Here is a 14,561-nt window from a genome sequence, read left to right on the forward strand (position 1 = left end):
TTCACCTGTTTTAAGCAAGTAAATTCACATTAGAAAGGAATATACTGTATGTATTGATGTTAATGCTTTGAATGGCGAAAATTGGTTTCTAATATATTTATTCTTATTTTTTTTTTTTAGTGATTTATCACCTGACATAAACAGATTTGAAATAAGCCTAAGTAACAAAACAAAAAAAAGTAAAGATCCTGACATCTGTAAGTATATAGTTCTGCGTTTTTTTCCCTATATTCTAGCTTTACCAGTTACATCTAAATGTAGAAGTTTTTTTTTTTTTATTGCCAGCATATTTTTCATACAGCTGATTGTCTTCCTCTCCTATACCAGTATTTATGCGCTGCCAGTTAAATCGACTGCAAAGAGGACATGCAATAGATGAATGGTTTCAACTAAGTTCTCACATACCACTGAAAGGTATAGAGCCAGGGTCCTTGCGTGTCCGGGCACGGTACTCAATGGAGAAAATCATGCCAGAGGAAGAGTACAACGAGTTTAAAGAGGTATTACAAGCATAAGTCTGCTTTAGTTTTATTTATATGTACAGCTACTGCACTTATGAATTTACAGTGATAGACTGATAAACCACAACATTAAAACCACTGACAGGAGAAGTTAATAACATTGATTATTTCTTTACAATGGCACCTCCAAGGGGTGGTATATATTAGGCAGCAAGTGAACAGTCAATTCTTGAAGTTGATGGTGTGTTGGAAGCAGGAAAAATGGGCAAGCGTAATAATCTGAGCCACTTTGACAAGGACCAAATTGTGATGGCTGGACGACTGGGTCTGAGCATCTCCAAAACAGCAGGTCTTATGGGGTGTTCCTGTATGCAGTGATTAATACCTACCAAAAGTGGTCCAAGGAAGGACAACCGTGAACTGGCGACAGGACTCATTGATGCGCATGGAAAGCGAGGGCTGGCCAGTCTGGTCCAATCCCACAGAGGAGCTACTGTAGCACAAATTGCTGAAAAAGATGATGCTGGCTATGATCGAAAGGTGTCTGAGCACACAGTGCATCGTAGCTTACTGTGTAGCCGCAGACAAGTCAGAATGCCCATGCTGATCCCTGTCCACCGCCAAAATTGCCTACAATGGGCAAGTGAACACCAGAATTGGATCATGGAGCAATGGAAAAAGGTGGCCTGGTCTGATGAATCACATTTTTTTTTTTAACATCTTGTGGACGGCTGGGTGCATGTGCGTTATTTGCCTGAGGGCTAGATAACACCAGTATGCACTATGGGAAGAAGACAAGCCGACAGACACTGTGGTGCTCTGGCCAATTGTCTGCTGTAAAATCTTGCAGAGCAAGTAAACCCCTTCATTGCAACAGTATTCACTTATGATGGCAGTGGCCTCTTTCAGCAGGATTATGCGCCCTTCCACACTGCAAAAATTGTGCAGGAATGGTGTGAGGAACATGACAGAATTCAAGGCTTTGACTTGGCCTCCAAATTCCCCAGATCTCTTTTTGATCCAGCATTTGTGGGATGTGCTGGAAAAATAAGTCAGAGCCATGGAGACTAAACCTTCGCCACTTACAGACTTAAAGGATCTGCCACAAATGTTTTGGTGCCAATACCACAGGACACTTTCAGAGGTCTTGTGTTCCATGCCTTGACGGGTCAGAGTTGTTTTGGGCAGCACTAGGGGGACCTACACAATATTAGACAAGTGGTTTTAATGTTGTAGCTGATAGGTGTATATATGTGCTGTTTGTTGCTGAAGCTTGTGTTCCTTCCTTAACTTTAATAACTGGAAAATGGCATTGTGGATGGGGCATTCTGATTTCAATGTCCATTGTGTGTTCTATATCAATATATTGTTGCCCAATGATTGGGCATTGGGCAACCATGTATGGCATATTTGTACCATGTCTGTTTGTGAAGAACCCGGTGAAAGATGATTCAATCATTTCACATTCCCTGTGCTCTTTGCACCACTGAACTCACGCACATGCCTTCTTTGGTATGAACTGTTTATGCACTGCAACTCACCTCATATCTTGCTCTGAGGAGTTTGAGAGACCATTTTCTCATTCATCTATGGGGGATACTGGAACACTGAGTATAGTGTTTGGTGAATGTAGCTCCTCCATCTCTTTCCTCCAATGACTGTCTGTCTTTTTATAGTGCCTGTTAGAGCTGAGCTCTTTTTCTATGGCTGCCTGGCAACCACTGAAATTTTTATCTTTTATTTAAGTCTTCATTTTGCTTGGGAGTCAGGATCCCTCAGCTGAAGCTAGGGGTGCCTGCAGCAAACTGCATTGGTGTCACGATCGACAACTCCTTCTGCAGACAGCCCTCTTCCAGGGTGGGATTGCCTCTGGGGTTGCCCAGTGATCATGATCCCCATGCCTCCATATGGCCAGGACTGCCCACCGGATGGAGCAACCTTGAGAAGTGAAATACCCTCCCCAGAGCCTCTCTTCCAGAACACCTCAGTTTCTGCCTTTTACAGGGCCTCCTTGGACAGGATTCTAGCAACCACCACCACCACATCTAGGCTATTGAAGCCTCCGCTTCCTGGGTTTTTCCAGACTTTGGAAAGGTCTGATCCTGGAGGCAGGTGAAAGGGCTTAAGGCTCTTATCTTGAGTTTTTTCCTTGTGTCCTGACGAAGATTCCTACAGGAAGCAGAAAGTGGTTAGTGTGTTCCGTCAGGCAGACACCACAGATTAACAAAAGGGAACAATTGGAGATTCGTAACATCTCTGTGTCTTAAGAGGAAAAGGAATCCCTCTCCTTTTCCATGTCTACTTAGTTGGAGGGCCTGCTTAGTAAAGCGTGGGCAGGCTGACCACAGATTTCAGGTCACGCGCAGATTACAGTACCTTTTATCTTCTCCCTAGCAGGGATACACTGACATGGGAATTCCAGTCTAGGCTCTCATATCGTGCCTGTCTAAGACCACCTTTATTCTGATTCCTAACCCTACTACATTATGGGATAGCACGGATAGGAGAATTGATGCCACCCTTAAGACACTGCTTACAATGCAGCAGGGGGCCTCCTTGAGATCCAGCTTCGCTTCTGTCAATAAGGCTGAGCAGAGGTGGTCAGAGCATTTGCCAAAGGATCTCAAATCTGACAGACTGAAATTGGATTTGCTACTTGGTGGAGCATATCCACAAGGCCTCAGAATTGTTGGAGGGAAATCGCCATTGGTGCTGGGATCGTTGAGGCTAGAATTTCAGTCTTGGCACAATGTGGCCTTGGAGGAGGACACAAAGCCCAGGGCCCTGGGATGGTCCTGTTAGTCCTGAAGTAGACATCATTTCCTAGGCCACAGGGGGGAAAAGGTCCTTTTTTCATGTTATTACCCTTAGACCAAAGAGACCTAGGTTTTGATCCTTTAGTCCCTTTGTGAAGGCAATGGGTCAGTCCGCTTCAGGTCGATGATGGCTGCATACGGATAAACAGGCTTGGGTAGCTAGGTGTCCAGCTTCCAAGCCCTCTGTCAAGCAGTCAGCATAACAGGCAGGCTACCTACTTGGGAACATCTAGGGTGGGAGCCTGTCTGCTGCTGTTTTGGACCAGTGGTTTAATTTAACTATAGACATCTGGGTTAGAGGCATTGCAAGTTAGATACATCCTAAATCTCCTTCCTGGTGATGGAGCAAAATGTTTTGCCATAAGGGAAGCCATTGAGTCCCTTATTTCGTCAGGAATGGTTATTTCAGTCCTGGAACAGCAGAAAGGATTGTGTTTTTACTCAAACCTCTTCCTGGTTCAAAAACAGGACTGTTCATTTCAACCTATTCTGAACCTGAAATCCTTGAATGTTGCTGATAGACAGGTTAAAGATGGAGTCCTTGCAGTCAGTCATCAACTGTATGGAACAGGACTAGTTCATTGTGTCCATGGGCATCGGTTACATGTCTTTGCATGTTCTGATCTGGGAGATCAGAGTTCGAGGCCCTGCCTTTCGGCTTGGCTACATTGCCGAGACTGTTCACAAAGATCATGTCAGTGATGGCTGCTCTTCTCAGATCCAGAGGGTTGACTGACCTATCCCTTTCCTGGGTGATCTGCTGATCACGGCATACTGCACAGCTTTATTTCAGGCCCGTTTTTCGGGAGATGATCCAGACATTAGACTTTCACAGTTGCATTTTCAATTGCAAGAAAGCCAACTGTCCAAACAGTGGGACTTCTTTTCGACACCTGTCAGCAGACTGTATTCTTGACCAAGGACAAAATCCTCTCGCTACAGGGACTTTGTTCACCTGTGCAAGAAGGTGATCCTGGGAGTAATGAATTCCACCTTTTTGAGGAGTTGCAACTTGCACAGTTCCTTTGCAACAGTCACTTGCTCAAACAAACTTTCATGCCCCTCAGCCATCAGTGGAGCGCCTATCGCTCTGCTGGTGTCTGAGAGTGACAACCTCAACCGGAGTCTTCTGTTTGTAGTCTGGAACTGGTTAATTTTGACAATGAATGTCAGCGCCCTCTAAGGATGGGCGGCCGTCATGTTTCAGCCCCAACTCCAGGGTCTTTGGAGATCAGAATAGTTAAAGCTTACGATAAGTGTGCTGGAACTTTAGTGCTCTAGTTAGAGAGGGTGCCAGCTTTTGGCAGGAAGCACCATCAAAATTTACTCCCTAGCGGTGGCTTACCTAAATCGCCAGTGGAGGCAACAAGCAGAATAATGCAACTGGCAGAGCAAAGCATTCAGGTATTGTAGAGGGTTTCATCCTGGCGGTAGAAAACTTGAAACCAGATTGCAAATCCTCTTGCGATTGATACCCTCTGACTCCCCATTGTACCTCTTGTCTGCTTACCCTCTCTTTAGGATATTACAGAGAAAGAAAAGACAGTGTACACTGTCTTTTCTTTCTCTGTAATAAACTAAATATATCAGTGTCTGGGTGCACCCCCCGGTTTGAATTTTTCTTCTCGGGCTAATCAGGATTTATCATACTTTATGCTCGCAATACATTACCTTGTGCGGTTCTTCCATCCCAGTCCTCTCTTTAGGATGTAAGCTCTTACGAACAGGGCCCTCTTCCCTCCTGTGTCTCTACCTATTCTTCTGCTCTATCTTCACTGTGTAAGCCTTATTTGGAGCTTTTGATTTCCTGGTATTTTTTGTTCTGTATTGTTTTACCCTGCATGGTCCACTGTCTGCTTTCTGTGCGGTGCTGCAGAAACCTTGTGACGCCCTATAAATAAAGAATAGTAATAATAAGCAGATTTTCTCAGCAGACAGCCCCATCACCCCAGGAAAGGTCCCTTCATCCTGACGTTTTACAGGGGATTGTGAACAGGTGGGGGCAACCAGATTTTGCGTGATGGCATGTTGAATGCATGATTGCATGTCTGGGACAAGGCATCCGCAGGCTTTTATTGTAGATGTCACATTGTTGCCTTGAAATTTCCATTTGATTTACTTATTCCCCCCTTCCTGTCATAATGCTTCCATGAGCGCTTAAAAAAGTGATAAGTAAGAGTATTTGGGTCATTTCAGTAGAACTGGGCTGGAAAGAAAATCTTGGTACACTGCCACAATTAGAATGGCTGAGGGCCCAGTTTGGCGCCTGCCTCTAAGACCAGTTCTGGTGTGTGGCTGTTAAAGCCATGATTTGTAGAGCTAAATGTTTTGATGAACTTGTGGTTCAGACCATTCTCAATAGTCTGAATCCTGTTTCAGGCAAGAACTATCAGAGGGTTTGGAAGCTTTACATCTGCTGGTTGTGTGAAGTGAAGTGGTTTCCTACGTTATCTTTCCAGTTGTACCGGTTACTTTGTTTCCTGCAGGAGGGTCTTGAAGGGGGTTTAAAACTCAGCTCTTTGAAGGTTCAGGTCTGGGACCTGCAGTTGTCTTTGTTTTTCTCAAAGTTCCATTTTAACCAGAACATTGTGATACTGGCTTTAGACCGGAATAAATCTCCAGAGGAAGAGTGCTCCCATCCCTCTCTGGATGTGGTTAGGACATTGACATTGTCCATAGGTCCTGGGAATTGCACAGGACTGATGACCCTTTGGTCCTTTACGATGTCCACAAGAGAGATTGACAAGCATCTAAACAGTCTTTAGTCTGGTATATTACTTTGGTAATTCACCAGGCTTACTTTGGGGCAGGTCAACCTGTTCCTTAAAATGTGAGGGCACATTCCAATAGATTGGTGGGAGCCTCTTAGGCAGCAAGCGGCCTCTGTTGAGCATCTGTCGGGTGACTACCTGGTCTTCAGTGGGCACCTTCATAATAATATACAGATTCAATTCTTTTGTATCCAAAGATTTGCCAGTTTTGGACATAAGGTGCTGTGCTGCAACTTCTGAGCACACCCTTCTTAGGAACAGCTTTGGGATGTCCTGATGGAGATTGTATTTTTTTTTATTTTTTTTTTGAAAGGTAGAGGGAGTCCCTTTAATGTAAGTGAGGGGGGATACTATGTGACCCGAGAATGAGGGGTAGCTCTGACTTTGATCTTTCTCAATAGACTGTTCTTTGGCATGTCATTATGGTAATGCGGTTTCTGCAGGCTGAGAACTAAGCATACATTATGATAACCGTCATATAAGATGGTTGAAACTTTATGGTTGTGTGTAGGGGAACAAATGTTTAATCTCATTGTCTTGCTACTAAAGGTCTTGTTCAGAAGCAATTTACATTGCATTGAGTATTACAATAGAGAAAGTGTTCACAATATACTTCACAATTAGTGATGATTCCCTATATCATACACAAATGTTTACATAAACAGCAGATGTACACATTGTCAAAGGAAAACAAGTAGATGGTGTGTTTTGTACTTTCATTTTTCTCTTACCCTCATTTTGCACTGCTGGTTGTTTGATCAGTTGGGTTTTAACTTTGGAACCAATGATCCCAATGTTGTGACTGCTATCCTCAGGTCTATATTCCCCTTGAGCAAAAGTTGGAAATTGCACCTAGTATACTCTGTGAGGCCAATAAAGTTTTGTTGAAAGGATTAACATCTATCTGCTATTAATGCGCTTTTAAGCCACTGATGCCTGCAAAGTACATTAAAAATAGGATGTATGTTTTCTCATGGTCACATTCACACCATTGAATTCTAAAATGAATGACATGTTTAGAATTTTAGAATGAGATATGACTTGATTGTTATACGCTGACGCACAATTCCAGTTCAAAAATTTGTACTGGTAAAAAGTGCAGAGCATGAAAAGTACATGGATAATGCGTTGTGTATCTAAAGCAGGGGTCCCCAAAGTGTATCGGGTTTCCCATCACTGATTATAGAGTGTGCATTAGCTTTCATGTGTTTTTTTACCAATTCATCCCAGCACTGCATTATTTTATAAGTTATTGACCAGGTACCTAAATATAAAAGGATTTACTGTCTGATATTTTAGTTAACATTGTTTTTGTTCTATTTTTGTAGCTTATACTACAGAGGGAACTACATGTAGTCAATGCATTATCACATGTGTGCGGACAGGATCGGACACTACTTGCTAGCATCTTACTGCGGATTTTTCTGCACGAAAAAATGGAATCTTTACTTTTGCGAACACTAAACGACAAAGAGATCAGTGTGGAAGGTACAGAATACAATCAGATTTTACACTGTAGGCCTGTTAAGTTAATATGTGAAATCAGTTTATTATTATTTTGTCTCAAAGATAACATACATTATTTGAGGACACCTTGGTTACATTTTACTTTTATTTCAGGATGGTCCTTCTGTGTTCTTAATGAAATGGTTTATATCACCATTTATTTATTTATTGTTAACCCACTTTTATAGGATATGTAATTTACTTTTTTTTTTTTTCTTTACGTGCAGCTGGATTTTAAAGCCAGACTTTCTCTCCAGATGGCATAATAAAGACGATTATAATGTCCGTTTTCTTAAAAATGCACCGCAAAGGACTAAACATAATAAAATATGTAAAAATTTAGTTCATTTCACCAGACATTTTTATGAATATTTTCAGATTTTTCCAGATTTATGGAATTTTGCGTGGTGTGCAGTCTTATAATATATATGCTATATGTTATCTTGACACAGAATAGTGAATATTGATGATAAACAAGCATAACCTACAGTATGTTTTTATATATTTCCTAATCGTATAGATGAGGCTACAACTCTCTTTCGTGCAACAACCCTGGCAAGCACTCTCATGGAGCAATATATGAAAGCTACGGCTACTCCATTTGTTCATCATGCTCTCAAAGACACCATTTTAAAAATAATGGAGAGCAAACAGTCCTGTGAGGTAATAAACATATACCTTAACTTTTGTTCTGCGAGCAAAACTTACATGTAGTGTACATGTGTGTGTATGTAGTGAAATAGACCCTCACTCTTTAAAGGAAGCGAAAGACTGGTCTAACATGGCAGCATTTTCTTTAATGAATATCCCAGTCTGCATTTTGTTGTAATATAGGAAATGCAGAATACAGACTCCTAGTTGTAAATGATCATTGCTTGTTATTCCCACTAGTGTTTCATTTTTTGCATAGTTTGTGTGCAGGAAACACGTGTGTTCTTTGGCTTTCATTGGCTATATTGCTTACCTGGTAAAAGAGGAGGTTGAACCTAGTTGCACAGACTAATAATTGGCCAAGCCTGTATGGTCAGCATGATGAAGTCTCACCCACCCCAATATGTGTTGCATCGTCATTTACAGTAGTTTTATTCTTCACATTGGGCAGAATGTACTTTTGTTTGCAGAAAAAAGTAAATATTTGTTTAAAAATACTGCAATTAAATGTCGAAATATGTAATGAAAGATTCATGGAGAGTTTTACCATAGTATAAAAAAACTTTTAATATATGAACTCTCCTCATAAATAGTATTATTACCTACCTGTGTGTGTGCTTGATTTATTACTGTATATTCTAGTGTTCTATTTCAAGTTTAAAATTTATATTCCACCGTTAGTGAACATTATTCTTTAAAACATCATAATTAAAAACTGCTCTGCCCCCAGTGTGTTTTTTGTTTTTTTTGTTTTTGCTGTTACTCATGGGCTGGGTTACTCTAAACGTCACAGTTGTACTGCTTTGCGAGCAGGTGGAAGGTAGCCTGTCCTGAAGAGAGCATGGCTTGCTGAATATATCAAATATGCTCTCAAGCTGAATGGGTTTTGTGGGAATCTTCTTTTTTGGTGGTGGGGGGATTCTTACTAAATAGTTAATAGAGCTTTATGTAGTAAAGAGAAAAATTAAAGCTTGATGTCTTTGTGACATGTCCACTGTAAGACCGTGGCAGGTCTAAATGCTACAGAAATAAGCAAACATTGCTTCCTACATTATGTTGTACCAAAGGGATAGGAGTGTGTGTAATGTGTAAGGATATCACTGTACAGTGATATTCTATCTGCGGAACTAAAATAATCCCTACCTTTAGAGACCTTTTTGGGAGTGGTCATCACCGTGTGACAACACTTGTCAAGCAGAGAATGGACCACTAACCTAACATAAAATTGCAATTCATCTCAAAGGGTATCTTGCGACATGTACCCTTAACTTAACATGAGACATGGTCGACAATGTATGAAGCTTGGTTATCTTCAATGTATGCTATCCTGTCATACAGTTTCGGCACCAAAGGTGATCTGCCGTGTCCTTTTGATAAGCTTACAGGAAGTCTGATGGGCATAGAAATAAATATCTTCCATTAATCAAATAAATATTCCTAGTTCTGAAATGCTGCTACAACTTGTGTGCATGTTTGTTTTCTTAGTTTTTTTGCTAGTAGTAATTTATAGTATTTTTATATAAGACATTGCTTGTTGGTTTATTTGTCCTTCTATCAACACTTGCTGCTGAAGGATTGTGGGAATTCTAATTCAACCACAATAACACACTTGGACCATGATACTATACTTTAATACAATTCTGAAACCTCAGCATAGCAGTAAACTGTGTTTTTTCTTTAGCCTCACTGGTTTGTACAATCTAACCTTACTATATATTAGAGAGAGAGCTACATGTTAGTCATCCAATGCTTTTCATATAATGTGCATCTATCAAAATATTTTCTTTTTCTGTTTGTTTTTTATTTTTTTTTGGGTGTGCGTGTTTTCTCTGCAGTTGAACCCCTCAAAGCTGGAGAAGAATGAAGATGTGAACACTAATTTAGCCCACCTTTTGGCTATACTTTCCGAGTTAGTGGAGAAGATTTTTATGGCAGCAGAAATACTTCCTCCGTAAGTCAAAAGATTTTTGATACATGACTTTAGTGTACATATGTTTTTGAAAACTGCTTTTTTTCCCCACCCTAATAATTAAACATTTTGAATTATATTCTGATTGTAAAATATACACTAATTACATTACATTTCAGTAGATTTTCAATGGACATGCCACATAAATATTTTAAACAATGTTTAAGATATGCTAAATATCAAAAAAATTCCTTGTATTTAAGTGGTTGATTAATCCTTAGAACGTGTCTATTTGAATGAGGTATTCTCCGAGAATATAAGGAAGATGTGACCCAGTGCAATGATTATGTATTGAATACATTGTAATTTCTGCCCAGCATGATTGTCTAGCACTAATCCTCCTTCCATATTTGGGCATTGGATGCTGGCTGAATGCAGTGTAAATGTACAGTGTAACTGGGGCATCTCTTGACATATACCTTCCAAGTATGTTGACTAATGATCTGACACATTTACAAGCTATGTACAATATCTTTTGTGTTTAAATAGGACTTTGAGATTTATTTATGGGTGCTTACAAAGATCTGTTCAACAAAAGTGGCCTTCTAACACAACTATGAGGACGAGGGTTGTTAGGTAAGTGGCTACAAAGCGTAAATTAAACAATTTAAAGTGTGTATTGCAAAATTGTTTCTAAATTGAAGAGTTCAGCAGAGCAAGGCCGTTATCTCAAGTAGATCAGTCATTCCTTCAAGACCAAGTTGTAATCCCAGTACTAGTTTCTGTCCAGGTTCACAACGCAGATTCTGCTTGTTGGGTTTTCCAGTTTGTTTATTGTTCCTAAGCAGCATGGAATTCTTCAGTAAACTCTAGATTTTAGTCATCAAAAATGCTCCAGACTTGACGTTCAAATTGGAATTTTTATGCTTAGTAGTTCAGACAGTGTACCCAAGATAAACTTCGGGTTAAAATTCTTGTCTTTACATTTATTGATCCATTTACAATCTCAGTTTCCTTCATTTTAATGTTATGAACCACCACCTTCAAATCCTCTGCAAGAATATTCAACAAAGTCTTGGCAGCTGCAGCCAGGCTTAGAGATGGCATTTTTGTTACACCATACTTTGATAAGTCTTCTAAAAGTGCCATCTCAAAATCCAGCTCTCACACATGCAGTCTTCAAAAGAAGCTCAGTCATATATAGCGGACATTGCCGGGTGCCTGCATAACCAAGGGGGCAGAAGGAGGTGGGTTGGAAAACTGGTTGGGGTCACATCCAATCTTTTTATGCATTTTTCTATCTGGTGTAGAGCATTGGGAAGCAGATCTGTCAACATTCCATACAAGCAGGAAGTGGATGCTCCATGACAATGTTTTTCTTTTTTGTTTGTTTATTTTTTCAAAGTCAACAATGATTATGTCTCCAAAATATAAATTTAATAGCATTACATCTAAACTACACAGTGCGACACCCACATGTCTTATGCATCGCCACCTCTGTTGCTTTTTCCTAGACTCCTGAAGAGAATTTAACAAAATAAATAAAATTCATGTAGTTCTTATACATCTGACTTGGCCCCACAAAATCTGGTACTCAATTGTACATTCTTGCTTCATCCAGGCCAGCATTTTACCACAATTTTAAGATGCTTTAATGGATGGTCTGGTGTTTTAAGATATTCATATAAAGTAGCACACAAGCTATTACTATCCAGTAGAACAATTTAGTACAGAATATGGAAAGGGTTTTTTTTTTTTCTTGTCATCTACATTATGTATGTTAAACAAAAATATTTCCATGAATGAAAGATTGTATACAGGATGTCTCTCTAATGGACTAGTGGTCAAGCTAATAGTACAAACTTTAGTGTTGTCACAAATACTTATAATAATTCTTTATATAGTGCTTTTTCTGCAATAGGACTCAAATTACGTTACATTGTTGCAGAAGTTGAGGCAGCCATATTGCGCATGCAGTCGGTGACTGCCCCTTTGGAGTCTAAATTTCACACACTAGGGTCCATTTTTGACAGAAGCCACTTAACCTAACAGTGTTTTTGGACTGTAGGAGGAAACTGGAATACCCGGAGGAAACCCGCACAGACACAGGGAGAACATGCAATCTCCCACAAATCTAGGGTCATGATAGAAATCAAACCCATGACCCCAGTGCTGTGAGGCAGCAATGTGAAGCACTGTGCCATCAGCCATTCACAAGTATATCAGAAGGCTGTTTAGAGCAGTGATATAACACTGTCAGCATTTACTGGGATTTTTTTTTTCTTTTATAAATTTGCTATTACTTGAGACAAGTATCAATGAGCTATCAGCTATTTGATGTAAAGAACCTTCTGTAGTGTTCCATATGGACAGGGTTGTGATGACCATTCTGTCTTTCAATGTCATTTTAATTAAACAAATACATGCACACATTTCATGTTGTGAGAGTCTATCACATGGGCAGGATAGACTTTCTCCATTTCTGAAAACTGAATTGTTCCTGTTAGAGCGCCAAGAAAAGGAGCATCAGCTTCTAAATCATTGATGCTATTTCAGAGACCTCTCAAATGTGGAACCAAATTCAATATCATCATCATCTATTTATAAAGCGCCACTAATTCCTCAGCACTGTACAAAGAACTCACTCATATCAGCCCCCATTGGAGCTTACCATCTAAATCCCCTAACAGACACAGACCAAGAGAGACCACGGGCAATTTAATAGAAGCCAATTAACCTACCAGTATGTTTTTTTTGGAGTGTGGGAGGAAACTGGAGCACATGGATTAAAAGCCACGCAAACACGGGGAGAACATTCAAACTCCACACAGACAAGGCCATGGTCGGGAATCGAACTCATGACCAGTGCTGTGAAGCAGAAGTGCTAACCACTAAGCCACACTGCTAACCACTAAGCCACACTGCACACTTGTGGAGAGTGGTCAGGGTGTTTTGTGATTGCCTTTGATGCTCCTACAAATTTGCAACACTGCCCTCTGGATGTTCATACACACCTTAACCACATTTATAGCTTGATCTCTGCTTCTCTGCCTGTATTGTATTTGAGCAAAAAGTACTGCCAGCAGTGGTATTGTGGTCTCAGGAAGGACATGGTTAACAATCATCTATCCTCACCAAGTACTAAAATGTGATACATCTCATAACACATACCAGATTGACTTTGTCATTATTTATTCAGTAAAAAAATAAGCATGAGGATGCCATATGTAGGAAATGCAAGCACATTCTTTCTGTTTGCATATTAATAAAGGTTATAGAGGACTGTGCTGCCACCTCTATAAAAAACAGACCCTTTTAATGGTTTAGTCTGCAGCATTCAGGTGTGTGTTAACACCATGCCAAGGTGCAAAAACATCTGTAATGATCTTTCAGAAGCAAAATGTTCCATTTATCAGATTTTAGGATTGCGTGAGGACTACATGATACTTATGTCCTGATATGTATAAATATGGATGTACTTTAATTTCCACATGAATGTTTATTCAGTTCTATTCTTTATATAGGGTTTTAAAATGTTGCTGCTCCTGCTAAATCTGTAAATGACAAGCAAAGTGAGGAGGGCAGCAATGTTTGCCCTGCCTCTAGACAGCACAGGATGTCCATACTGACACCTATGGAATTAGGAAACATTGATCCACCTATATGGAAATCCTCTCCTTTCAGTCCTGTATGGCTTGCCTTGGTTAGTCTTCTAGGCAGTAGAGAGAAGCATCACATCACTCCTAAAGCATCATAATGATCTTTATAGTACCTGAAATGCAGGATAGATAAAATAAGCTCTTTGTAATAAGCTTGGCCACAGTGTGCTTCTGTGAGCACAAATGAAGCGGGCAAGTCACCTTAACAAATCATTTTGTTGTTTCAGTAACTATTTTACTCGTCTTCAACTTGATTTTCTTTGCATTCTCCAACTTCTTTACTGTTAGTGTTTAGACATCATTTTAGAATATAGATAGATAACCTGGTCAACTGCGCCATGGTAACAGTTCAGGGACAGTAACTGGCAGTCATAAAAATGTATGGGGGAGCTGGAGGATTGGATTGTGTGAAGTAATTTGCCAATTCCTGTCTTTCTTCCAATTTGCAGTGGCTTTGTTTTTCTGCGATTAATCTGTCCTGCTATCCTTAATCCAAGGATGTTTAATATCATCTCAGGTAAAAACACATTTTAATACATGCATGCACTGCTGTTAAACCTATTTCCTATAGGATTAAAATTTTACAGGAAAAAAAGTATTCTGGGGAATAAGAAAGCTACTGGACATCATTTAGGGAGATGGGGGCTTTACTAAAACTTGATTTTCAGAAATAATGATGCAATTACTGCAGTGAAAAAAAATCTCAATGTTATGTTTAGAACAGGGGAAATCTATGAAATATCAATTTAGGAAATCGCCAAACATGTATTCAATGGTTTCAGACACTC

At 39.9% G+C, this 14,561-nt stretch overlaps 1 protein-coding gene across 3 annotated transcripts in view; it reads left to right on the top strand.

The window, feature by feature from the left end:
* RASA1 (RAS p21 protein activator 1) overlaps positions 1 to 14,561 on the top strand; it is an 87,716-nt gene that overhangs the window by 62,051 nt on the left and 11,104 nt on the right. For all 3 annotated transcript variants that reach the window (XM_075180571.1, XM_075180581.1, XM_075180587.1), the window contains exons 15-21: positions 121 to 197; positions 328 to 500; positions 7,377 to 7,536; positions 8,075 to 8,217; positions 10,041 to 10,156; positions 10,664 to 10,750; positions 14,223 to 14,290. In XM_075180571.1, the coding sequence (XP_075036672.1) occupies positions 121 to 197; positions 328 to 500; positions 7,377 to 7,536; positions 8,075 to 8,217; positions 10,041 to 10,156; positions 10,664 to 10,750; positions 14,223 to 14,290 (824 nt within the window). The remainder of the gene's footprint in view (positions 1 to 120; positions 198 to 327; positions 501 to 7,376; positions 7,537 to 8,074; positions 8,218 to 10,040; positions 10,157 to 10,663; positions 10,751 to 14,222; positions 14,291 to 14,561) is intronic.

The sequence above is a fragment of the Mixophyes fleayi genome, chromosome 1, assembly GCF_038048845.1.
Source record: "Mixophyes fleayi isolate aMixFle1 chromosome 1, aMixFle1.hap1, whole genome shotgun sequence".
NCBI classification, from domain to species: Eukaryota; Metazoa; Chordata; class Amphibia; order Anura; family Limnodynastidae; genus Mixophyes; species Mixophyes fleayi.